The 25,018-nt window shown below is 43.5% G+C and overlaps 1 protein-coding gene across 1 annotated transcript in view; it reads left to right on the top strand.

The window, feature by feature from the left end:
• Nucleotides 1-25,018, top strand: part of plxna4 (plexin A4) — a gene marked incomplete at its 5' end in the record, with an annotated part of 189,046 nt that overhangs the window by 79,905 nt on the left and 84,123 nt on the right. Inside the window, one exon of the mRNA XM_079183979.1 lies at nt 19,387-19,515. Coding sequence (XP_079040105.1) covers nt 19,387-19,515 — 129 coding nt within the window. The remainder of the gene's footprint in view (nt 1-19,386; nt 19,516-25,018) is intronic.

Genomic DNA, 25,018 nt, shown 5'->3' with positions numbered 1-25,018 from the left:
GTGACTGCCTTATTGTCCAATGAAATCACTTCTCCTGCCTTGCGCTTTCTCTGCGTGTCTCCCCGACACCCTTCCTTTCTGCTCCTTTCCCTATGAGGCGTTCGGCCTATTTCTTTAGTTGAAGAAGTAAAGGCCTTTGGGCCCTCTGCTTTTCAATTACCCACGGTGCGGAGAGCGAGGGGAGCTGGAGAGGGGTGGTATACGGAGAGAAATGGAGAGAGAATGCTAGCTGCCTCCTAGTCTCGGAGTGTTCCCTTGGGGAGGCCGTCCAGGTAAAGCAGAGGTGTTTGTTCTTATTTAGCGCCTGTGGCTGGCTGTGATTTAGCATGCCCTGGGACTACAGGGCCTGAACACAGAGGAAACAGGCTTGTTGAGGAGGGAAGAAGTGAAAAATGGCGAGCGAAATAGAGGTGGGTGAAGGTCTAGCAGTCGAAAGTGGAGTGTGTTAAATAAGATGTAGTGGGGGGGACATAAGTGGAGGAGGTCATTAAGAGGGTAGGAAATAAGAAGTGTGCTTAGAAATAGAGGGAAATAATTGCAGAAAGAAGGGGTGGATGTCTCGGCTGTTTCATAGGTTGAGGATATGACTCCAGAGAGGCTTGGTTGACTGGCATGGGTGCTTGCCCCCTTGTGCCTGAAGTCATTCAACGTATGCGTGAGAAAGATTGAGGCAGATAGACAAAGCCTAAGTCATTGTCAAGCTCTAGTGACAGTAATGATTGTGTGCTATGCCCCTTGACACCCGTAGGTCATAGCATTGAGCCCAGCCCTACACCATAGGCATTTCTGCCCCAAGGCCAAGTGTCTTCGGCTGTGAAATGGTTCTCAGTCTCACCCTCTCAATGCCAAACCCACCGTGAAGTGGACTTCAGCCCGTATCAATGACTCCTCTTCATGGACTCCTCCATTATAACCAATTCAATAGCCATGGCTGCATGCATTCACATCAGTAGCATTCTTTGGCTAGTCTAGTTCCTTCTTTTTATGAAACCCTTTATCGCTGACACACACTGAACATCAGTTCAAGGTTATTTGTGTTTTTTTTTCTTTTTTTTCTCTCCAAGGTTGATTATCCATGCATTCTTTCATAGCGTGCATGTGTGTGTGTGTGCGTGAGTGTAGAGTCCCAAAGAGCCATTGTCCCCTCTTTTGAGTTTTGACCACCCTTCTGACCCCCTGTGATGATTGACAGGGCTTTTTGTCCAATAGAGAGGACTCACTCAGACCCCCAGCTGTGACTGAAGTTTGGTTTGGCTGTGGGGTTTTATAGATTCTGAAAAAAAGAAGAGTTGTTTTAGTCTAGATTTCTTTGAGGTGTCAGTGGGTGCTTGCTCCCACGGAGGCATCGACAAGTACATGCACATCCATGTGCTCACACACACACCTTTGATCTTTACACACACCACGAAAGCCCTCAGCCCCTTTGCGTTTCCCACTGTCCATCCCTGTCAAGCCCAATGGCAGCCCAATGGCTTTCTGTCCATTCTCTCGCCCCAGTAGCAGTAGCTTTGTGCTCCTTTTTTAAAGCATCTAATAGACATCTGCTTGCATATCCCCAGGTGGCTTTGGAAGCGTATGTCAGAGCCAATTTGCTAATATTGAATTCAGTGGCACACACATGTCCTGTTGATTGCAATGCCCTGAATCATCTGTAGTCTTTTCTGTCAGCAGCTTTTATTTTACAGTTGGTTGAATGAATCCAAGTCACAATGTATAGACGCCGAGTGCAATTTAAAGAGAAGCAGACAACGGTAGCCTGGAAGCATTTGGGGTATTTGTTTAATCCCAGGAAAATACAGTCCCAGACTGTTGCCCTTTCACCAACTTAGACTTATGTTCGTTGTCTTTTGTGAAAGTGATGTCGCAAATACAGCATTACCAACCCAATTTCTTTTCCCCTGCTAAGTTAACCCTTACCATTCACTTGGCTGGTTTTGTGGATTTCTGAAAGGGAAATTGTCTGGTTTTAGCCCGGTAGTAATAATAATATTCATATCAGCAGGTAATTACAGTTCCTTCAATGGAGAGTTAATCCACATGTGCCCTCTCTTTGTTATCGGGGTGCATACCAATGGGAGCTTTGGAGGTAGGCCCATAGAAAGACCTAAATTACTCTTTTATTCTGGGAGAAGACACACATAGAGGTCTGTGCGTACACACACTCTTATACGACACCCACATACTTCCGTCCCTGTCTGTTTCTCTCTCATGCACACACCTCTGCTCATTCGCCGCTCATCAGCACCATATCTCACTCCGTTTCTAGGTACAATGGCTGTGCTGTATTAGAACCGTCCCTGAACCCCTGCAGCCGTACTCTGTCCCCAGGCCCAGACTATGACACAGTTGGCTGGGGCAGAAGAAAGACCCTCTGGCCCTGCCTCATTAAAATGGTAAAGAGCTGTAGAAGGATAGGGAAGCTAATCCTTCTACCAGTCCCCTCTTAGAGTCCTCATCTCCTGGCCTGAGACGGGGCTTGCTAAAATACAGAGCCTCTGGGAGATGGAAATGATTGGGCTCAAATGGGACAGTTTAGGGGGTAAGGGGGAAGTAAATGGGGTTTGGGGCTGTTATGCTGTTTAATATCAGTAGAGCAATTTACTAGGAAGTATTGTTAGTCTAGGAGTATTGGATGCTTTGAGGTTTCTACAGTAATAACAGCATACACCTCTGCAATGATCCTAATACAAATACTTAACGGTAAACAATTTGGGATATTTTACTTTGTTTTTCCCCCAAAAGTGAAACTTTGCTCCAAGGCCTGTGCAGCCAAGTCCGCACTGCATCAGTCATTCAGTCACTCGCTCTGTAAGTTGCAGGGCTTGCAAAGCAGGAGGGAAACAGGGAAATGTTAATTTCCCCAAAGACTGACGGTACACCAGCTAGCTGAGTAGTGACAACAATAATCCCTTTTACTATTTCCACACAGTGGCAGCTAGCTAAAGAAACGCTGCAGTGTAGTTTGTGGTATTAATTGCATGTATTGATTGCACTTTAAACACAGAGCAAGTTAATAATGCAGCAATTGATTGAGCACACAATTAGTTTTGCATATGCTGGTTTTACCGCTGAGGCAGTGTTAGTTCCCGTAACTTTCCACACCCGGAACAATGGGAAAGATGTGTCGAGAAAATGGATGAGGTTGGTCAGTGTACTTACTCAGCAGGTTCACCCCAGAGAGAAAGCATCGGTTTGTGTCCAAAGTCAAAGCACAGAGGCACCGATTGACCAGTTACTCGAGCATTCCCATCAAATAATGAAGCGAAAACAACAAGCAGTCACCTTGACCATGTGAATAAAAACTCTATTGGCTAGTTTTTTTAATATACATGTACATCAGTAGCCTGAAGCAGGATACAAGGGAGACTGACCTCTGACTCTGTATCCGGGTAGCTCTCTGCTCCAGACAGTTCTTCACATTAATACTTGACATTTACCCGTATCTTCCAAGTTCATTACACGATGCACAATCTTGTGCTCCGAGACCGTTGAACTGTATTGTCTGCAGTCGTCTTCACGAGCATTTGCAGAGTGCTGCTTTTACAGCTTTGCACAATGTAGTTGATTTCATAATGACTTACTTGGCTGATCACAGCAATTTCACATCCCTTCAATGTAAACTATGATCTTCCCGCCGAGCCTGACGAATTAGCTGTTCAGTGGAAGGCTTTAGTGATAGATGCTTATCATAAGGGTCTTATCTTTGTCCGTATATGTGTATGTTGTGCTTGTGTGTGTGTGTGTTTGCGGGATTCTTCTTTCTTTTTCAAATGCTGTAAGACTGTTGATCGCTTTTCATTCATTCACTCATTCATTGAGCCTGCTCATCTGCCTCAAGTGATTTCTGGATCTGCACACAGAGGATGTGGACGGCCACCAAAGACCCTCCGAGAGCCCATTGAGAAAACCACCACATGCTGTTAGCTTTGATTATACGAATGATCATGACATACACGTTAATGTATCATTATGTGTAATTTCCATTTTACTCTGTGTGGGGGTGGTAGTTCCCGCCGAAGACTAAAGAATTATTATTTTCAGAAATTGCTAATTCAATTCCGTTTGAGAGCAGAAGCACTTCTTAGAGGACAGTTTCGCTCCGTGTTTTTTCTCTCAAGTGTATTTTTTTTCCTCTCGATTTTCTTGCCAAGTTATTGCGTTGCGCCTAACCTACAGGACCTGGACTGGGAGCGAAGGCTGTGATTTGGCATGTGCTTTTTGTTTGTTGTCGGCACACGAACATTCAACATGTATTGTGACCAGTGTTATCACTGAGCGCTTCTTTTTGCCCGTCACGTCTGGCCTACATTTGACTGGCGTACCGTACTGTACTATACAATGGTGTTGTATTTCAACGGTCTCACATTCACACTCAAGTGTGTACGTGTCTCAAGTGTACAGACACACACACAGTCTGCCTATGTGCTGACTGGCAGTTAGCCAAGGCCATAGTCATAAGGCAGTGACAGTAGATGACAGCGGTAAGATTAAAGGGTGTGGGAGTTGTGAGTAGGGTCGGACGCCTGGCAGGTCCATAAATATCACATGCAGGGATGCCCATAATATTTCAGAGCACCATATCATCACACGGCGCCATCATAGAGGACAGACCTGGTACGATGACATCTGGATGTGTTGATGTTACTGCGTGTTTGAAGAAGAGTGCAACGTTAGGTTTTAGGGCAAAGAAAGAATTCTGCATAATCTAAAGGTCCATTTACAAATCTGCCCAAGAGGAAGCGGATGAATGAATGAATTTAGGGTTTTTCTTGTTTTCAGTAATAATTTTTGTTCCAGTTTCTGCCAAAACAATTACTTGAATAATTGATCGGTGGATTGACAACAAAGGGAATCGACCGCAAATCTCTTTAATCATTTATTTATCACACAAAAATGCCAAAACATTCACTGGTTTCAATGTTGTCAAATCATTGCGAGGTGATTTTGCACCGTTAGTCGGATCGAGAAAGTCTGCTTGGGTTGGCCATTTTATAGACCTAACCATTAATCGGTTTATCAACAGATTAAACAATACGACAGTAAATGTTCTTTGGAGCCCTTGACCTAGAGATGTTTTAAAATGTGTCGTCATGCCTTCGTGGAGTGGCTTAGTCTCTTATCCTCCAGATAGCGAGCTTATTTGTAGAAAACTGTAGGATTCATGAACTGCAGACTGGACAGATGTCTGTTATGGCTATTTTCGATTTGCTTTTCAGACATTTTTAAGGAAACTTTTGGTTTTAAATCTTTATGTGCTGCTATCTACACCGACAGGCAAACAAACTTATAGGGAGAGATACACACAGACACACACACAGCAGCATAAATGCTGTTCTTTCTTAACTAAACATTGCAGTTGTTGGACATTTATGTTACAGCGACAGTAGGATACTCACACACTGACACAGTCCCCTCATTTCCACAACACACACACAAACTTCGACAAAAATATATAGAGTAAACACACACATACACACACACTCACACACACACACACACTGAAGCAGAGCGATCAACAGCTGCAGGGCTTTCTGTAATTAAACCTGTACTGCTGTTTGTAAGCTGTCAATGCATGTATGTAGGCAGAAACAAACACACACTTAGGCACATTTTCTGTTGCATTTACATCTCACACTCACTTTCTCTCAGGGCTGCGTCAATTTCAGAGTTCTGTGTGCTGATGAGTGATGCCAATCTGACTCAACACATCTCCAGGTATATTATCCTGATGCCAAAATCTCCTGTTGCATCTAAAACAGATGAATAAATCACCTGGTAGACTAGATTTTATTTTCTTGTTCTTATTTCCTACATCTACTGAGCTTCTTGGTTTTATTTCCACTCTAATATTAAGCATATTGTTGTGTCAGCTTATGTACGTTCAGACGACACTGGTTTGTGTCTACACTTACTATATTGTGTAAGTTGTTTTGTGTTTATGTTTGTGTGTTGCTTCTGCCAACCTGTGCGCCTATGTGTGCACATATTTGTCTGTCCCTTGTGAGGTGTGCTCTCAGCTCTGAGTGGGCGTTTCACAGACAGCCAAGAGACCAGCAGGGAAATTTCCCATCAGCCAATGCAATGTGCAGTGCAGGTTAACACTTAAGGCTCTGAAATCCATAGTTGCAGTACAACACAGCCTTCTCTCAGTCTATCTCTCTCTCTCTCTCTCTCTCTCTCTCTCTCTCTCTCTCTCTACTGGCATCGTCTACATTCCTCTCTCTCTCTCTCTTTCCCTCACCCCCTCTACCTGACTCCCTCGCTCTCTCTGTCTCCCCAGATGAATCGGAGCAGAGATGAAAAGCTTTCAGGAATGCTGGCAGACAGGCAGTGCTTTACAGTAATCTAACCTGGGGAAGATGAAAGCCAGCTGGGAGGCTGGGAATAAAGCTTGGGGGGATGGGGGGGGGGGGGCAAAGAGAACGACAGGATAGAGTTTTGGGAAAGAAAGGTGAAGAATGGCTACATGGGCAGAGAAAGAAAGGGTAAAAGAGTGAGTGAGAGAGGGTTTGTGGGGTAACAAGAGATGAATAGTTTGTAAAGAACGCGGAGGGAGTTGATAGAAAGAAACGATGTGAGGATGATGGAAGGAGAAAAGAGTAAAACCTACCCGGAAGTGGGATGGATTGGAGAAAGGAGAATATAAGTTTTTTTTTTTTATATTGTCAGACAGCTATTACGACTTAAATCTTACTCGTGGTCATACTTTACTCATTTTTCATGCTCCGTCGTACTTCATGCAGTCACGTCTCCAGATCTGTTCTCTTGAGCCTCTACACTTTCTTTCTGAAAACTTGAGCATAGCTATTTACTTAATAGTTATATAAAGACATTCATTTTCACTTGGATGACCCTCAACAGTTGTTTTTTTTTTAATACAATTGAATGCTTTAAGTCGGCTATTTTAGTCCTTTTTCTATCGTAGTCAAGGAGAAGGTGACGAACAAAGTTAAATGGAAGCGAAACACATTAAATGAAAACAACGCATGAAAATTGGCTTCTACATTTGGCATTGTAATTACTGTAAGTCACCGTCATTTGGAGAGGCTGACACGTAGTGTAATTGTAGCTGTCATACAGATGACAGCAGCCCAACACAAACCTGTGGAGTTTGAATTTCAGATCCTCTTCAGTGGAACAAACTCAATTGCAACACTGCTGACTGAACACTGAAGTAGCATCAAGTGTACCACTGTTGTCACTCGAAAATGGCTTTGGCAGGTGGAAGGGGGTGCTGTGTTTGTGTGTGTGTGTGTGTGTGTGTGTGTGTCCTTTGGATCATAATGTAGGTGGAGCAGGCCTGTCGCTGCTGTGACAAATCCCACCTCGTGCACCTTGTACTTCCTGCGCAGAATGAGAGAAGCGCACAGCACCAAAACGCGTCCCCACCTAATTGAAATTTTGAGGTATAAGAGGATTTCTGCACAACGCAAGCTGACAGGCTCCATTCACCAAATATCCTCTTAGACTCCTCTCTCTCTCTCTCTTTCTGTCTCTCCCTGAGAAAGAATTAACTTTTATCTGTCTGCGAGTTTTAGTGCAGCTTACACCCATCTCTATCTGAACGTCCTCCAGTTGATCTGTTCTCAGTTCCTCTCAATCTGTCCTCTTTGTCTCTTTTCCTCGCCGTCATTCAGGATTGCTCTGCTCCTACAGGGGCACTTGGTTTGCCCGTTTGCTCGTCATACTTTGATATGTCACATTGTAAAAGGGCAGAATAGGTAGACGGGGAAGAAATGAAAGTAGATAATATGACTGAGCGATGGGGGGGGGACGGAGAGGACGAGAGGAGATGGTAAAGAAAACCAAACAAGAGGAAGCGTGGGAGTTAAAAGTAAGAGAGAGAATGTGGTATTAGAGAAATGCCATATCAGCAAAGTCAAATCCTACTGTCTGAAGAGAGGAATAGAGAACAATATTTTAAGTTACGAGTCTGTGACAGATTAGCATTAAAATTGATCCACAGTTTAATTTTAATACCACCAAGTGTGCATGTTCAATATGTTTTACACTGCTGTAGCTAATATGTTTGTTTCCATGTTTTACACACACCCAAAACATCTACACGCTCACACATGCAAACATCGTTGTAAAGCTGTCGTTTTCATTGGAACATGCTCGCATGCTCCTTTTATTTGTTCCTCCGTCTGTCTTTGGGATTAGATAACAAAACCACCCTGAATCAACGCACTTATTTATTCATGCGGGGAAGTCATTTGACTCCCACTGTGAAGCCTGCATCACCATGCACTAAAACACTGCTTTTGTGCTACAGCATAATGCATGGGCGGGAAACTGTAATGTGCTCCCTTGATAAAGAAGCGCTAATTTTAGAGAGAACCTCCCGTGGAGTCGGTGGGAAAAAAAAAACGGCTTATGCTTGTGATGTCTTCATTGGTAAAAGAGATGAAAAGGGGTTTGAAAATAATAATACAGAGAGAACGGTCGTACAGAATCCAGTTCGGTAATAATCTTTTAATTGATTGGAATATATAATTTAGCTTATATTACAAAACTTTAACCATACCACCTGTTGATAAACTACTGTAGGCTAAATGCATGAGGTTAATAAAGTGGCAAAAATAGCACCAGGGAAGGTCTGGTCACGGCTCCTGTGACTCCTGCGGCTGCTGGACACTGGTTGATATGAAAACATATGAAAACATATCAACCAGTTTTGTTCCTTCACACACCGCCTTCATTAAATGCATCCTAACAATTTCCAGTGGATATTGGCCTTTAGTCTTCTTGCTCTTTCTCAGTCCCTCACCATCTTTCCTCCAATGATTTCCATTATTATAGCACATGCCTCGAGGGCTTACTGCAGTGTTATTCCTCGCTCTCTGTGTCCTCCTCACTCTCCTTGTTTTTTTTAATTTTCTCACTCTCAGTCTCTTTGTCTCTGTCCCCCGCTATGCCAGCGACGCAATTTTTCACTTCAGTGGGAAAACAGGTATAATAGAGGGAGTGTGCCAGTCTGTTTAATAAAGGAATAAAAGCAAAGAGGAGAGATGAGACGGAAAAAAGGAGGCGCCCTTGGGGCTGGAATCAAGGGAATATACTGCACACATACTATCTGCACACATACACACTTGCACAGACAATAAGGAGGGAACACAGATATTCACACCTGCTTATCTCTGAGGAATTGGTCGTGAGGTGCTTCCCCATTTAATTAGAAACTTTAGTAGGAACCTCATAAATCACCACAACATAAATGTGAAGGGTAGGCAATGAATGCTCCCCGTGTACACGCCGGTGCGCACACACAAATCTGCAGATGTCCGAAAGGTAAGCCTATTGATAATTCATGAATTCATGAGCATGTGTGATCTTTAGCTTCAGTCAGTGATCCATCGATTTAATATGTGTTCGTTTATGTGCGTACTGAGTTTAATCTGTCTTTACCTTGGAGGCCGAGTATACCAGTAGAATATTAGATTGTAACTGTCAGGAATATTGCTGGATTAATGCGTATTTCATCAACGTCCTCTTTTTTTTTTTTTTAAAGAAGAGTTAAAATACCTGTCAAATCTATTACTCGGACGCCGTGATTGCAGCTGAGCAAAGAAACGGGAAAGAGAATATTGTCGTGTTGACAAACAGCGCAGGGGTGAAGAAAGGCCACTGTGCACGTGTGGCTGCGTTGTGCTCACGGCTGCACGTACGTAGCCCTGCGCATGTGTGTCGGTGCTGGAACTTGGGCCACGTGGCGTGTGCTCGTGTCTCCAGAGTTACTCTGATGGCAGCGTGCGGTAACGGGATCCAGGGTTGATGTCTGCTCTCAGACAGCGTCTGGCTCTCAGCTCCCCATCTATTATTCACACATCTGGACACACACACTGCTTTCTCCCCTCGTAGCCTACTCTTTACCACACTTTCTTTTCCACATTTGTGGCTGAACGGTTAAAAAGGTTCGGGTTTGTTGCCTCTTGTCTTGGCATTTTCTTCATGCATGCATCAGCGTAAGTTTGTGACGATGTGTCCTGTTGTGTGTTTGTGGATGTCTCCCCAGGAAACCAATCGCACCCTTGAAGTCGATGTACTTCTGCGTTTACCTTGGCAAACAAGCCGAACATTAGTATTGACCAGAAGATAGAGGACAGACTGATAACCACTAAAACAAAGCCTCGGCTGGAAAAAGAGACAAAAGAGTTTTCAAAGTCATCCCTTGGCTGAAGTTGATCTGAGCCTGTCAGTCGGTCCTTATCAGACCTAGACATCTCTTTGGGGACCTGGCCCTTCTCCACCACCACGGTTGGATAGGCTGCTGATGGACATTCATAGAAGCAGAGTATGCTCCGATCAAGAAAAGCCTATTGAGTTCGCCCTGTTAAGAGGAGAGAATGCACCCCTGTTATTGTGTTGTGAAACACAAGCTTACATAGAGACGCGTATAGGTCACAGTGGGGGGTGTTTTGGGAGATGACCCTGTGATTGCTGATCAAAGTCTGTCACCAGACCACCAGATGTAAGGAGCTCATATTCATCTGAAGTTCATGAAGAGAGCTAGATACCTGCTCTGATCTGATCCCAGGATTTCCTAACGTTGCTCTTTTTGTGTGTCCAATTAATCATGACCTTAGGTTATCTTAGTCTCACAGAACAAACAGATCCTTTATTCATTATCCTCAATGGTTGGTTAGATTTGTGATTGACAGGTAAGGAAGCAGGATGTGGTCAACTAATAAAAGTACTATTAGGTTTACTTAAGCAGGGTGGAAGAATAGGCATTGTTTTCCATATGCTCCCTATGCCTTTTGGCCGGAGAGTTCCTCTATCTGAAGGCTGCATGCCAGTCATTTTGGGATGAAAGGGCACAGGGAAATGAGGGAGCGGAGCAGTGTTCTGATCAACTTCATTTGGTGGCACGCCGAATACTCTCAATGTGATTATTCACAACAGGGCCACACTCTTAAATGAAGGGCCATCCGTAGCTCTGGGTTGTGAGCACTGCTGGCTCGCTTGAAAGGCCAAGCCTTGATTCGACACAATAGGCTGATTTGGTGCCCTCGCTGCAGCGAGGAGTATGTTGACTTCATTAATGGCTCCCAAAGCCTTTTAGCTCTCACACGGTGGCCTCTGGTCACATCATATAATGGGGTGCAGACCGCTCTGTATCCCTGCCACCGGGTTGCACCACTAATAGAGACACCGGTGGTGATGCGCGCTCACATTACGCCGTTCCCTCTGTGGGGTCCTTGAGGCCCAGCCAGTGGCTGCAGCGGGAGAGAGGCGTGAACGGCAGCTCTCATCACTGCAGGAAACGGTAAAAGAAAAGGAAAAACAGGAGAGGAAATAATTGGTTTGAAAGAGAAATGTGCGTAAGGGTTTTTCTCAGCCAGGCCAAGTATTTGTCTGCATTAAATGAGGTCTGTCAGGAGATCTCTACCTGTCGCCTCTAACACCCTGCTGCGGCTCTAATGAGACAGCGAAAGAGGAATTGGATGGGAGAAGACGGAGGGAAAGAAGGACGAGGAACAGAGGGATTGTGTAGAGAGAGGCCAGCTCTGACATCTTCTCCGCGCAGTAAACCTAATGGAGTGATGCATATTGCGCGGAAAAATGGCAAAACTAAAAAATTGATGGACAAAGATATTAAGACCATGAGAGCAGAAAGAGATGACTGAGAGGGGAGCAAAATAAGAGATGGAGCAGTTGTTGAAACGGGAATTGAAAAGGGACAAAAAGGAAGTTTTTTTTGCTGTTTACTCTGCAAATTGAATACATTTGTTTGTGTTTTGTTTTATTGACTTGATAGAAGAGAACTTCCTGTCCACTTCCACATAGATTACAGCTTCAAGTGTCGGCCCTTTTCCTAAATTATCTGGAAAAAATGGGTACCACCGATAATTATATACCAACAAGGTTTGCAGGAAGAAATGAAAAAAAAAAAAACATTAAGTCTGCAATTTTTTTTTAAATTTCCGGTCACATCTGACGGTAAAGAGACATTTTCAGTTTTAAAAATGTGCAAGAAGCACAATCAAAAGATTGAGCGGGTGAATGGGAGACAACATACAAAATGTCCTACATCGTTCCAGCAGCAGAGTCTGCAACAAACATGCCAAGACAGAGGGAGTGACATTTTGAAAAGAACAGATGGAAAAAAGTAAATCAGAAAAAAACTGAGTGAGTTGTTAGAAGTCAAGTGGTCACAAATGTTCTCAAGATTGAACCGACCATAAGCTTGCAGGTGTTTTAGTCAACCTCATGACTTACAGATTGAGACAGAACGAGTGTGGGTAGGGGGGGGGGGGGGGAGATGAGAAAAAGTGCAAAAGCAATAGCAGAGGACAGAAATGAGTAACAAAAGCTAAGCTGTGAGCCCCCTGCCTGGTCACAGTGCTCTCAGGCAGCTCAGCAGTGAAGGGAATGATAGCAGGGAGACCTGTCACTCACCCTTTGAAGCCATGGGGGAGATTGAGGGAGGAAAGGAGAGCAAGGGGAGAAATGAGCTAGGAAGCCTCCAGACACTTGTCCCCTTTCACGTCTAACACCATCATCCCTCAAAATAACAATCTTGTCCTTCTCTCTGCCCCTCTTCTTGCCTTTTCCGTCTATCTCTCAGCAGGGGATAAGGTTGGATTAGTAGGCCGCATGGACCTGCAGGCTAACAGGTACCACACCTTTAATGCCACAACGGTCAGTCACTGAGCCAGGAGTCCCCCGGCGGCTCTGTCTGCTATAGTGTCAGATCCCAGATGTGAGCTTGTGGAGACTAAAGTTGCACCAATAGAAACAAACACAAGTGCCTGCATGCTTCTCTAACTCACAAAACGTGTGACATATATCTATTTACTTTCCTCTTCCTCCTTAGTTACTTTGTATTGCTGCTGCTTTGACACAGTCACGCCCAGGCCAACCCCGAATTAGTCTTAGCTATACCACTTTCATCTCATAGCATCGAGTTGTGGACGTTTTCCAGAGGTTTCTTTTAACCTCCTGTTCCCGAAACAACCTACCCAAAATATAACATCTGCAGAGGATTAACCTCAATAAACCCAAACCCGACGGGAGGGCCGTTGTGGAGATCAAATTTCTGCGAAGGCTAGACAATGCCAATGCAAGTCTCTGTGGTTAATTTACCTGCTAACAATGACATTTCTCTGTTTTTGCACCCACAAAGCACCTTCCCTCACACTGCAGGCATGGGGCGTGGGGGGGGGGGGGGGCGTGGGGGGGGGGGGGGGGGTGCATTAATTAAAATCCTGCTGTGTAGGAGATATGCCTAATCGCAAACATAAAACAGAGAATAGTGAATTAAAGCACAGAATGAGTTTTTTTTTGCCCACTCCTATAGAGAGAGAAGTCGAGCCGGAAGGAAGGAAGGAAGGAAGGAAGGAAGGGGGGATATTTAAAGTGCCTTTAATGAACTGAATGAATATTTTACTTCCATAAAGGAACGCAGTAAAGCATTGAGTTCATGTTGTAGCTTTGGGTAAATGCAAGGTGTCTCTATTATAGCGTGTCGTAAAACATAAAAATACTATGCCAAATGACATTGTAAATGTAGAAGTACCACGGCATTAGTCTTTCATGTGTCACCTGCAGTACTCCTTTAAGAAGCCACATATCTTTAGTGCACTCCTCTCTGGGCAGTCTTCCTCTCCGACGGAATAAAAAAACGTGTCCGTCTTTTATTGTTTATAATAAATCTTTGGGATGAACAGTGAATCATATGTGATTCTCTGCTATACAACAACGGTCAGCCTGGCATCCCGCATTAGCGTGCCACATCCTCGTTAATACCCAGAGATTAATGTCAAATCATCCACACTCCCCCACGAGTCTCGCACCAGTCCATCTCGCCTAAAGCTATATATTGAGGTATTGAACGTGGAAGTAGAGGGTTTGTCCTGGCATTGATTGACACTGAGAGATGAATCCAGTCCGCCTCCTTGCTCCCTTTCCTTCTGTTATTCTCTCCACCCCCCCCCCCCCTTCTTTCTTTCTGTCTGCCATATGTTTCAGTGAGCCGGACAGATTTGGCCAATCAGACAGCCACCATTGTATTACTGTCGGTATGAATAGAATGCATGGAGAGACACATTGGCTTTATGTAGTGACGATACGTTGTTTCTTTTCTCCGTGTCTCTTTCGCGGTACATCGTCTTCTCAGTTGTCTCCGTCTGTCTGGCTGTCTCTCTTCCGAGGCTCTTATTGCATGTCCTGCCTTGCCTGGTTGAATACCTAACACTGCTGTGGTTTGACAAAGACGGTCGAAACCTGAGCAAAGTGTGGCAGGTCGGGTTACAGTGGCATTTGGCATGTGGCTATGCTGTTGATGCTCCAAATTGTTTCTGATTGATATCTCGAACAGATAGGGACCCCAAGGGCTTACACAGGAGACCCCAGGAGACCCTCATGTGCACGTTTTGATTGTGCTCTTGGACTTGGAGTCTTTTTCAAATTAAATCACTGAATGGTGTTCCTAGTTTGTTTTGTTGAAAATGACAAATCAACGCAGAAAACATTGTAAATCGGTTAAATGTTGTACATATTTTTTTTTGTAGTTTTGGCCATCATTTCAGATGGTTAAAACATTGCATTCACTTCCAATCCCATTGCTGAGATCAAAGGATCTGACCCCGTTTGAGGCCAACAGTGAACAGCAACAGCATCAGGCTGAAAACAGTTATCTGCCCTTATGTAATAATGGAAATAAAATGCATCTGTTTTCATTCATTGCTTTGCAAAACTAATTGCATACACGTATGTGGCAGTTAAATGCAAACAAGGAAGTAGTTTTGCAGGATCTAATAGACATTTACAACGTGATTTACTTTTGTTTGCAGTTCAAGATTATTAACCACAGTTCCTTAGTATTGAAGTTGCAACATAATCATAATGCTGCAAAACCCTAGTTGTTAATCGTGCATTAGTTTTAGAGCAATGCTCACGTGGACATCCAGCAGAAATAGGTTCATGACTCTTTTCGACTGCCGAACTGCTGGCACTGACATTGGGTTTGCCCGTGCATGTTTCAGGGATTTGATGGAATTCCTCACACAAGTGTTGTGGTAATTTCACTTTCCCAGCATGCTGTGTGACTTTGGATGACATTCTGCTCCAGCCCACTCACCTCACTGTGGTTGCGTGGCCTATGTCAGACCACAGTGATACTATAGTCAGCAGCTTATTCTGGCTTCCACCAGCAGCATGTTGGTCATGGTGTGTGTTCCAGCCATGGTGTGTTAGTGTGGGTGCCATGCTTAACAGACTGCAGCTCTGTGTGACTAGCCCTCCTTTCTTTTGCCGCCCCAAAAAACCCATGCCATAGCAGGCAAGGACACAATTCTCCAATCACTCGCACAGTCCTCACTGATAAACACACACCGTGTTGCAACCCTTCAGTTATTGTATGATTTAGGAAGCGCACTTTCAATGTGCTATTTCCCCAATGTGGTGTCGTCCAGAGGCGGTAGTTTTGACTGTGTGTGTTTCCTGCTCAGCCACAACCACCATCTACATTAACACAGAGACGGCAGTGTGTTTAATGTCTCCTGAGGATTGACCAGACTTCCTTCTAAAATGTAGAACACCCATCTCACCACTTGATGTAAAGTAGTTTCTGCATAAAATGAATAGAAGTGCTCCGATGTGTAAGACTGGTAATGATTTTCACCTGCTTCAATATGGCTTCCATGCAGACTCGGAGGAAGTGCTTTGTGCAGTGCCAATACTAGGAAACTGAGAGAGGCTACTCCCGTGGCTTTCACACCGGAATGGCTTCCCTTTCTGTATCGCACCTTCTGCTAGCTGTTAGCCACATGGAGAGAGAGAGAGAAAGTCACTTTGGGCACATTATTTTTCATTGACAGATCCGAAGCAGAAACACCATCTGCACATAGGGTCACATTTGTTGTTCTCGGAGCTGTAACACTGAAAGTAACTGTTATTGAAATCATCAGTTGTCCGTATTTCCGATATATCAACACTGCCCTTACATTCTGTTCTACTTTAATGGTAGTTGTAGTCTAATTAGCTTGAAAGACACTCCGTGAATGCTATTTGCTTTGAGTGTTTCTGTCTCTACCACAGTTAAGATGACATACACTGCCTTTTTTACTGCAGGAGCCGCAGCCTTTATGTCTGTCTTCAGTGATGGTGTTAGTGTAGTTACACATCAGCGCCACCAGGGGGATACAGATTGCGGCCAGGGTGGTCGCTTTATGCAGGACCAGGATTTTCCTCTGTATGATCTGAGGTATAACGTGGATTTATCCCACAGATGCACACACATACGGATCAAGACACACGCAGAGCTATGTTTACTACACACATTCTGCAGGGCTGAGGAAGTGTGCTCTGTGAGTCAAAAGCACCAGTAACTCCTGCCACCCTCCCCAGAGTATCCGACATTACCATATGAGTAGCTACAGCCAGACAGCCTGTGTGTGTGTGTGTGTGTTTGAGAGTGTAAGCGTGTGAAAGAGAGAGAGAGTGAAATGCCAATGTTTTTTTTTTACACGCAATAGCTTGTGTGAACACAATACTTATTTGCATGTGTGCATTTATGTGTGGGCCCAATGCATCTCTCACCTTCCCACTACTCAGAGGCTAAATGAAGTCTGTCTGGCAGTGAATGTCTATTGTGTCGTGCTAATGTGATAGCAGAGATTAGCATTGTAATCCGTTTAGCATAGAGCAGCTAATCCACTTTATTACTGTTGAAAGGAAATCAGATAATATTGGCTAGCACCACTGTAGCTGCCTTAATGATTTTAAGCTGATGAAAAATGACTTTAAGATATATTGATAATTACTGTTGCTGACAAGGAAGCTAGGATTAGTTGTTTTATTGAAAAAAAAACATCATTAGCTTTGGTTTTTCATTTAAGGGAATTAAGATATCGGTTGTGTTCAGTCTACACCGAGTTATTTTTTAGTTGGTGTTTGTTTTTGTAGTAGTAAAAATCATTCACTAGCTAATATATATTGTATATTCCTTTAGAGGACATAGTTTGATATCAGGAGAGATGAAGTCTGCTGCAAGCCCAGGGTGACACTGCTGTGTTGATAAAGGGAACTGCTATTAAATACTTGTGCCAATTATTGTCCAAATAGTTCCACTGGACTTTGGTTTTAAACAGGCGGTTTCCTTTGCTTGTTCCCCTCCAAGTCCCAGTGTGCCTGCGCTGCTTGCTTGCGGACGTGCGTTGCACTCCCTGGTGGCTCATTTGTTTTTTTGGTGGTCAGATTGAGGGATAATACACAGGAGCTTCCCCTTGAAGCCCCTCCACTCCCTGGTGACCGTGGATCCGTCCCAACACAATAAAACTCTATATTCAGCCTTTGCCGTAGACTCTCTGTCCTTTTAACTCTGCTTGGCAATTGACACTCCCCTCATATACAGCGGGGGTAAGCTGATACACACACACACACACATCGTCGCATACGTTCACATGCACACACATGCTGTGTACAGTGCGCATACGCACAGCGCCTCAAATTAACTCACCCGATCAGGCAGATTAGATAACCCCACCTGCTGAACCTGGACGTTTCTTTCTTCCTACCTCCCTCTTTTCTTTCTGTCTTTATCCTATTCGCCTTCTGTTCTTTTCTTTACACCTGACCCAAGAGCATACAATGGTTCCCAGTGAAAGTGTGAGGCTTTGATACGCAGACTTCAGGTCCTTTGAGATCCGGATCACAAGCCAAGCAGGAGGCAGAGCGAGAGAGGAGGAACGACTGAGAACCGAAAAAAGGGGGGGGGGGGGGGGGGGGGGGGCGGGGAGTCGGGTGAAATCAGGGTGAAAGATGGTGCCTGTTTAAAGAAATGTCATGTTGTGAAACTGGATATCAGTAGAAGCAGCAGGAGTAGGGCAGGACGTATACTGCAGCCTGTGCTCTCAGGTTTCTGTCTTTTCTGTACAATCGTTGATTCATGTTGAAGCAACGACAAAGAAAAGTTCCCGTTGGACTACAGTGAAGCAGCGGATGGTTTTAGATTGGTTCCTGTTTCAGTGCAGGATAGAGTTGAGGGGCCGGAGCGACTGCCAGTCAGTCACTTTGTGTGAAGAATATTTCTAAAAACCTAATATTGATTATATAATAAACATAATGGTGAAATAATTATTGTTGTCCTCTCTAAAGCATGGCACACCAAAAAGCTATTTCTCTTCAAATATTCAGATTTGATGTTTTCTTAACTACAAGTCTTGAAGTAAAGTTGCTCCCTAACAAAGGCCTGTTTTGTTGTCAGTGGGTACAGCACAACTTTGTTAAAGGGTTCAGTTTATAAACTTAGAACGGTTAAGCCTTCTTGACCTTTTCAAGAGCTTTATTAATTATTAATGAATCACAAAGTGACTCACCTGTCTACCCGACCATCTGCTTCCTGTCCAATTATCTCCTGTTTATGCCTTTTTACTCATGAACCCTTAAGTGCTGCAGAGCACAAAGAACTACCAAGAGTCATCACAACTTTAACGAGACTTGCCTCACACCTGTCCGCAAGTTCGCACAGGTCTGTGTGTGTGTGTGTGTGTGTGTGTGTGTGTGTGAGAGCGTGTATTCTACTGGGTGCTGAAAGTTGCTTGCGTCGGTATGTGTCAAAGCTGTTTGTTGGTGGGAAATTACCGCCAGAGGACCAGATTTTGAAAGGATCATTTGGAACACGCCCTCAGCGTTTGTTTGTGTGTGACGATGTAAGCAGATGTTCGGGCGCCACCCTGAACACTTCCATCACGCCACCAAGTGTGCGTGGGGCCAATTCCATGCACTTTCTGCTGAGTAAACACACCTAGGGGCTCACAAACCACACCTCCAGCCCAGATGCCTTATTACTGTAATCACTTTTGAATGTCTGAAACGGTGATAGAGAAAGATGAGCATCTCAGACACAGCACAGTAAGCCATGACGCATGGGAACTTCCTAAGGCTGAATGTGGTTGATTGGCGATTTAGTCAATAATTGGTTTCAAAAGTACCTTTTTCAGGATACCTCGATCCCTAATTACGCATTTGTTTTGTCCTAGATGTCGACTTTGTTCAATTGCCAAGTCCTTCCTTGTGGAGGGCAACATTACTCTTTCTAACTTTTTTTTTTCCAGTCCCGCCATTTACTATTTAATTATTACAGCTGCTTCTAAGACGAAGAGGAAGTTGTTTTGGATCTTCAGTTGTCTTTTCCTAAATCAGTAAAGTTTAAATAATAACTTTGTTGTTTGAGTAATTCAAACTTTCTATGGGGTTTGCACTGATTCAATAAATCTCCGTAACGGACGTGATGCTATACGTCATTCAATGTGTTGACTGTGTTTCTTTCTTTGAACGCCGTTATTCTTGTAATAACCTGTGAAGCGACGTGAGCGCCACAGTGATTATGCAGTGATTAAATATATTAATTCTTAATATGCTTCTGTGTTTTTTTTCCAGATCCGGGTAGACGGCTCCTCTCGTGCTCAGCAGTACGAGACTGTGCAGGCGGTGGAGAACGGACCCATCCTCCGAGACATGGCCTTCTCTTCCGACCACCACTACCTCTATGTCATGTCTGAGTCCCAGGTTAGACACTCGCAGACTCACACATCAGAAGCCCCCCCCCCCCCCAGCCCCCCCCCCCGAGTCGATATCATAACCACTGGCATTTATCATTTTCTTATGTCACAGGGTACAATAACCTTTGGTGTAGCGTGGAGGATTTCATTACAGCCTGGCGGGAGGAGAGAAGGGGATTAGATAGCCTGTTGGGTTCTATGACCAAGTCTTTTTATAGGAACTGACTGTGAGGGTAGAGTTGGAGTGAATAAATGTGTTGAATTATAGGGAGAGTGGTCTCACTCCACTTGTGTGTGTGTTTTAGTGTGTATGTCTGTGCGCAGATTCACACATGCACACTATCTCTCTTAGTACCTTTGATGACATGGAATGCGGTGCGAAATAGCAGCACTCTGTGTAATGGTCACAGACACAGTGAGTCTGCGAACACCTCTATCAGAGGCAAAACCTTGCTAAAATAGCACCATGAAAAGTCCATGCGCTCACATAAATGCACACACAGCCATGACTCACTGTGTTTTCACTTTCTCTTGTATATTGCACACAAAAGGACACAAGGCTAAGAGCATGTAAGAACCATTACATGTAATACATGTACAGTAGCCAAGACAAGCATCTGTGTAGCACCTTTTCGACAACAAGGCAATGCAATGTGTGCAACATAAAAAGACACGCATTAATAGGATTATTGAAACAAAATTAAATAAAGAAGAAAATTAAAAGTTAACTTGGTAAAAATGCAGTGGCGAACAGAAAAGTCCAACGCCCTGATCTAATAAAATGAAGAGCTGGATAAGTATTTGAACAGCAAACACACAGACTGTTAAAGGGATGGTAATCTAATCGTTAAAGCCAAATCAGGCCACCGGTTGAAGAATCCATTGTGGAGCTCTCTCATATCAGTTCAGTATATCCCCATTTATTAGTTATCATTATTAATGTGACTGTTAGAAATAATGTGGCAAAAGCTCTGAGTTCAGCTAATATGCATATCATTCCCTTCTCTTTATCTCCTGCCACGCGTAATCACAGAAGGCCACTGCTGTTCCGTTGGCAGCGATAGCCTAGTGGCCCCTGTATATTGTCTGCAGCTTCCAGCGGATTATAGACCTCTCTGGCACCATGAAACTGTCAGTATTTCCTAATGTGTAGCGCAGTTTGTTTGTGTGTACGTGCGTGAATACGAGCACATTTTAAGAGCCCAGATTTCCCTGATAACACTTTATATATCAGACGGACATAGAAGGTGCCCTTTTCAAATGCAGCTCTCATCGCCTCTCCTGAGGTCTCAGTCTGGTCCTACTGCAGAGAGAGAGTAGGAAAGGAAAGGAGGGAGAGACGCAAGCTAGCAGGACAAGGACATTTAGGATGCTATTTTGTCACGGCAGCCAGTTACATCCAATCCCTCTTTTGTATTAATCTGTTAATCAGTAATGTTATTTTTTTTCTCCCCTTTTCGGATTGTAGTGCGTATAATTGGGCTTAGAAAAGATATTACAGAATAACAAATGAATTATTAAGAATACTTAATTTCCATTTCTTCCCATTATGTTGGATTCCTTTTTGTCTCGCTATTATCGCCCAACATCGTGTTACAAATTTCGCATTTTTAATTTGCATGCCAATTAGCTTATATTGAATACAGCAACCAAGTGAGTTTTGTTAGTGGTCCCGTGTGTGTGTGTGTGTGTATGTTAGGCCTTCATAGTATTAAGTCTATTAGCCTAGTTAGAGGGCTGACCTCCACTAGCTGTTTAGGAAGAACATCTGGGAATTACCATACACACAAATATAGAAAGTAGTTAATGAACACATACACACAAACACGTACTCCTTTAATGCTGAACGGTTTATTGAACAGAAATAAGTGTTGTGAATTGATTGAATAAGTGAATAAATGCAACTTCAATAATTCATTCCACCAGTTAATTCAAACCTTTTATAATTGTGATGTTTGTTTAAACATCAAAACATTTCTACTGGATTTGTATATTGAAGTTATTACCAATATTTGAAAACCGATCATTTCCGTAAGTTATTTGACCAATACTGATACATTTTTTAATTCAGCGCAATACCTTTCCCTTTTCTTGAGTCGGTAGAGTTCATCAGTTTATCACTGCTGTATTACCAGCAGTACCCGTCCTGACTTACTGTTCAACACAGCACTGTTTCCAAGTGTCTGCAATCACTCAAGGAGATGAGTGCAAATTGCTTCATCTCAAACGTGGAGAACAATATTTTGGCGTAGCGGGTTTGTTCTCACAGCCTTCTCTCCAGCAAGTTGATTATCGAAGGTTTCCCTGTAAACTGTAAGCTGAATTACACCCTGTCATGCCGTTGCCTCGAGTCAAAACAAGTTTTATTAAATGTCAAAGAGGGTCACAGCATGTGCTAGAAAACAAATAAATACAGATACTAACATCCATTTTTTTAGATTAATCATGGATAAATGTAATTTAGAATTTCTTGTGTTGGCTTTTTGCTAACCTCACACAAGTGGCCAAGTTTAAAGGTCATGCTGTGGTCAGCCGTACATGCATGTTTTTTTTTAACCCGTACTGCCTGCTGGATCAGAGTGCTGGTTCACAGTAACAGCTTGCACAAACACACGTGCACATGCCAAATTCCCAGTGGTGGCAAACGCTATTAAAGCAGCCTGAGCTGGTCGATAGCAGAAGGCCACCTGCTGTTTCCTGGGGGCCTGGGACTCAGACACTCAGAGAGGGTGTGATAGATGGAACAAGGGAGAAATACAGAAAGAGGAAACGCATGATAGAAAGAGAGGAGGGGAGGGGGGCCCCACAACGGGAGGCTGAGAACAAAGTTAGTCGATACAGCTCCTCTCCTGCTGCTGTGGACCAAGAGACAGACCTCCTCTGGAGCCTGGCTGGTGAGAGAGTCCAGCACCGGATCATGAGGGTCAGACTGTGATGTCGGAGGAGAGAGGATGAGGAGGAGAGGGACAGAGAAAGTGGATTAGATAGGGATATTTGATCATTCCGAATATGGCAGAAACGTGTGCTGCATTGTGCGATTCTCGTTTGCTTAAAGGTTGTTTTACAGGTTTGTAGTTGTAGTTTGCTAAAGAAATGCAAACCCTGTCCTCACTGCAATCATCACTCTCTATCACAAAGTGAATTAAATAGACATAATTACTAGTATTCTATGAGTTAGCGAAGCTTTTTTTTTTTTACTGCAAACTTGACTATTATCACTTCCCATCACAAATTAGAAGAACATGAACATGATCACTTTTGGTCCACCAGGACTAAAAGACGGTCTGATCATATATGGCACATCAGTCTATTGTCATGTTGGTGTGACGATAATGAGCCATGAATAGATTACAATGTGGCAACATGGCACACCTTGATAGAGAGGTGGAAGCAGCTTCAGGCAGGGGCATCACGCCGAGTAACACTGTACCCTGCGTGTCTGTGTCACATTATACACTCATTAGAGAAGAAAGCTAAACATGCCCATGCAGTATCCTGTACTGCATGAAATGCTCTCCACATCCCGGTTGTTGTATTTTTCCTCATCCTTCATTTCATTTCTCTTCCATCCTTTCAATCAATTTTTTTTTCTTTCTTTCCTCCATCCTGTGACTGTCCTCTTTGTTAGATTTGTTTTTCTTTCAGGATTATAGATTGTTTTGCTCCTACAACCCCTATTCATTTCTAAAGGGATTTGTAAAGCAAATGAGGATTCAGGCTTTTGTGGGCCTTGTTCCTCTTTCTCCTTTCTCTCCATCTTTATTTCATTTCTAACCACTACCCTTTGTCATTTTTACCCCACTTCACCCCCAATCCTCAATTTATTCCTCATTCCTTATAGCAGAGTAATCTGTCATCCCTACTCTCTCATTAATCCAGTGATTGGCTGTCCTCTAATTGGATCTCCCGCTCTCTCTCATACACACACACACACACACACACACACACACACACACACACACACACACACACACACACACACACACGTCATCCTATTAGTGGGTTAAATAAATGTTCTGGTATAAAGAGGACAGTCGGATTATAGAATGGGCCGTGATTATGGATGTTAGGGTTGGTGTTTGAGTGACAGGGGCAGGTCAATCCCACTGTTAATATTAGCCGCTGCTGTTCCTCACTACTATGTTACTGTCCTGTTAACACTGGTTCATCCGTCAACCACAATGAGGACATCTGGGGAGAATGAATGAGGCGGTGTCAGTGGAGGCTGGGGGGGATAATTTCACGGTTAGTTCAGTATGTAAATTAAAAGTACAAATCACACACTTACAAAGCGTTCAGTTTTAGTAGGAGCCGTAAACTTATTGTCGAGGGGAAAAACCTTCCAGTTATAGAAGTCAACATTGGAATGGGAAGTTAGCACAAAGATTCAACGAGGTGGGGGATATGCATAGCTTATGTTACCGTTTTAATGTCCACGTTCCTCCCTGTTTATCTTTAACATATACCCCTAAGCCTATTTTTAGCCCTCTGCTCGAAAATGTCATACCCATACTGAAAGGGGCTTATCTCGCTAACTACAAGGTCTATTTGAATAATTTCAATGGGATTATAACACTAACACTTGTGATAGTTTGTTGATATGTGTACATATCAGTGTATATGTTACTGGTAAATGCTGAATGAATATAACACACAGCTCAAATTGAAAATGTTCAGGTTCGCCTGGAAAAGAAAGCACTTTTGTCTTTGAAATAATGCAGCAGTAAGCCTAAAACTCTCCACAACCATAGCACAACATGTCAGCAGTCCTTTTTAAAAGAATTGGCTTTGATAAAGTGAAGCAGGCCAAGTTTATAGAGGTTGGAGTACAGAGAGTTCATGCCAGCTCAAGCCAAAATTCTGAATTTTCTGAATTTTGGAAGCAGGTTTCCAGCTGTTCTATTCTCATTTTATATACTATATAACTATATATTTCACTTGTTTTATCACTAACAGGGTTCAATCTGTCTATTACAGCAGTTTTGCAGTATTTTGAACCATTTTTGACCTCTCAGGGGCCTGGTTTATGGGTTTTATGTGATTTTTTTCGTCGCTCCATGTGTGTGTATTGGCAGTTTTCGAAGCCTATGATTGGTCGATTTGCACATGTGATATGTCTATGAATGCGGAAATGCGTGTAGAACGCAGTGGGCTGGTCAGTCAGGTGATCGACAGACTTTTTAGCCACTAAAACTCCAAAAGAGTTGCGCAACAGACCAAGCGTCGAAATGATTCGCTGAAAAGTAAAAGGAGGACTACCTATGCATAAATGCCTCGATTAACTCTATTTTACTCTCAAACGAAAGAGAGGGACCGGGCGCATACGTAGGGGAAGGATTTATGTGGATTTACAGAGTTTTTCACCCAGCAGACCAGCTCAAGGTATGATGCGTTTCAAATGTTTTGCTCTGTGGTTTCGTCGCGCTTGTGTGTGTTCCACGGTGTAAAGTTTGAATGGTTTGAAGGAGAGAATTATGAAAGATATCTGCGGATTCAGGGTGGAATTGCCA

The sequence above is a fragment of the Pholis gunnellus genome (genome assembly GCF_910591455.1).
Source record: "Pholis gunnellus genome assembly, chromosome: 22".
NCBI lineage: Eukaryota > Metazoa > Chordata > Actinopteri > Perciformes > Pholidae > Pholis > Pholis gunnellus.
Note: the sequence above shows the minus strand (reverse complement) of the source record. Positions and strands in the feature narration are given on the sequence as shown.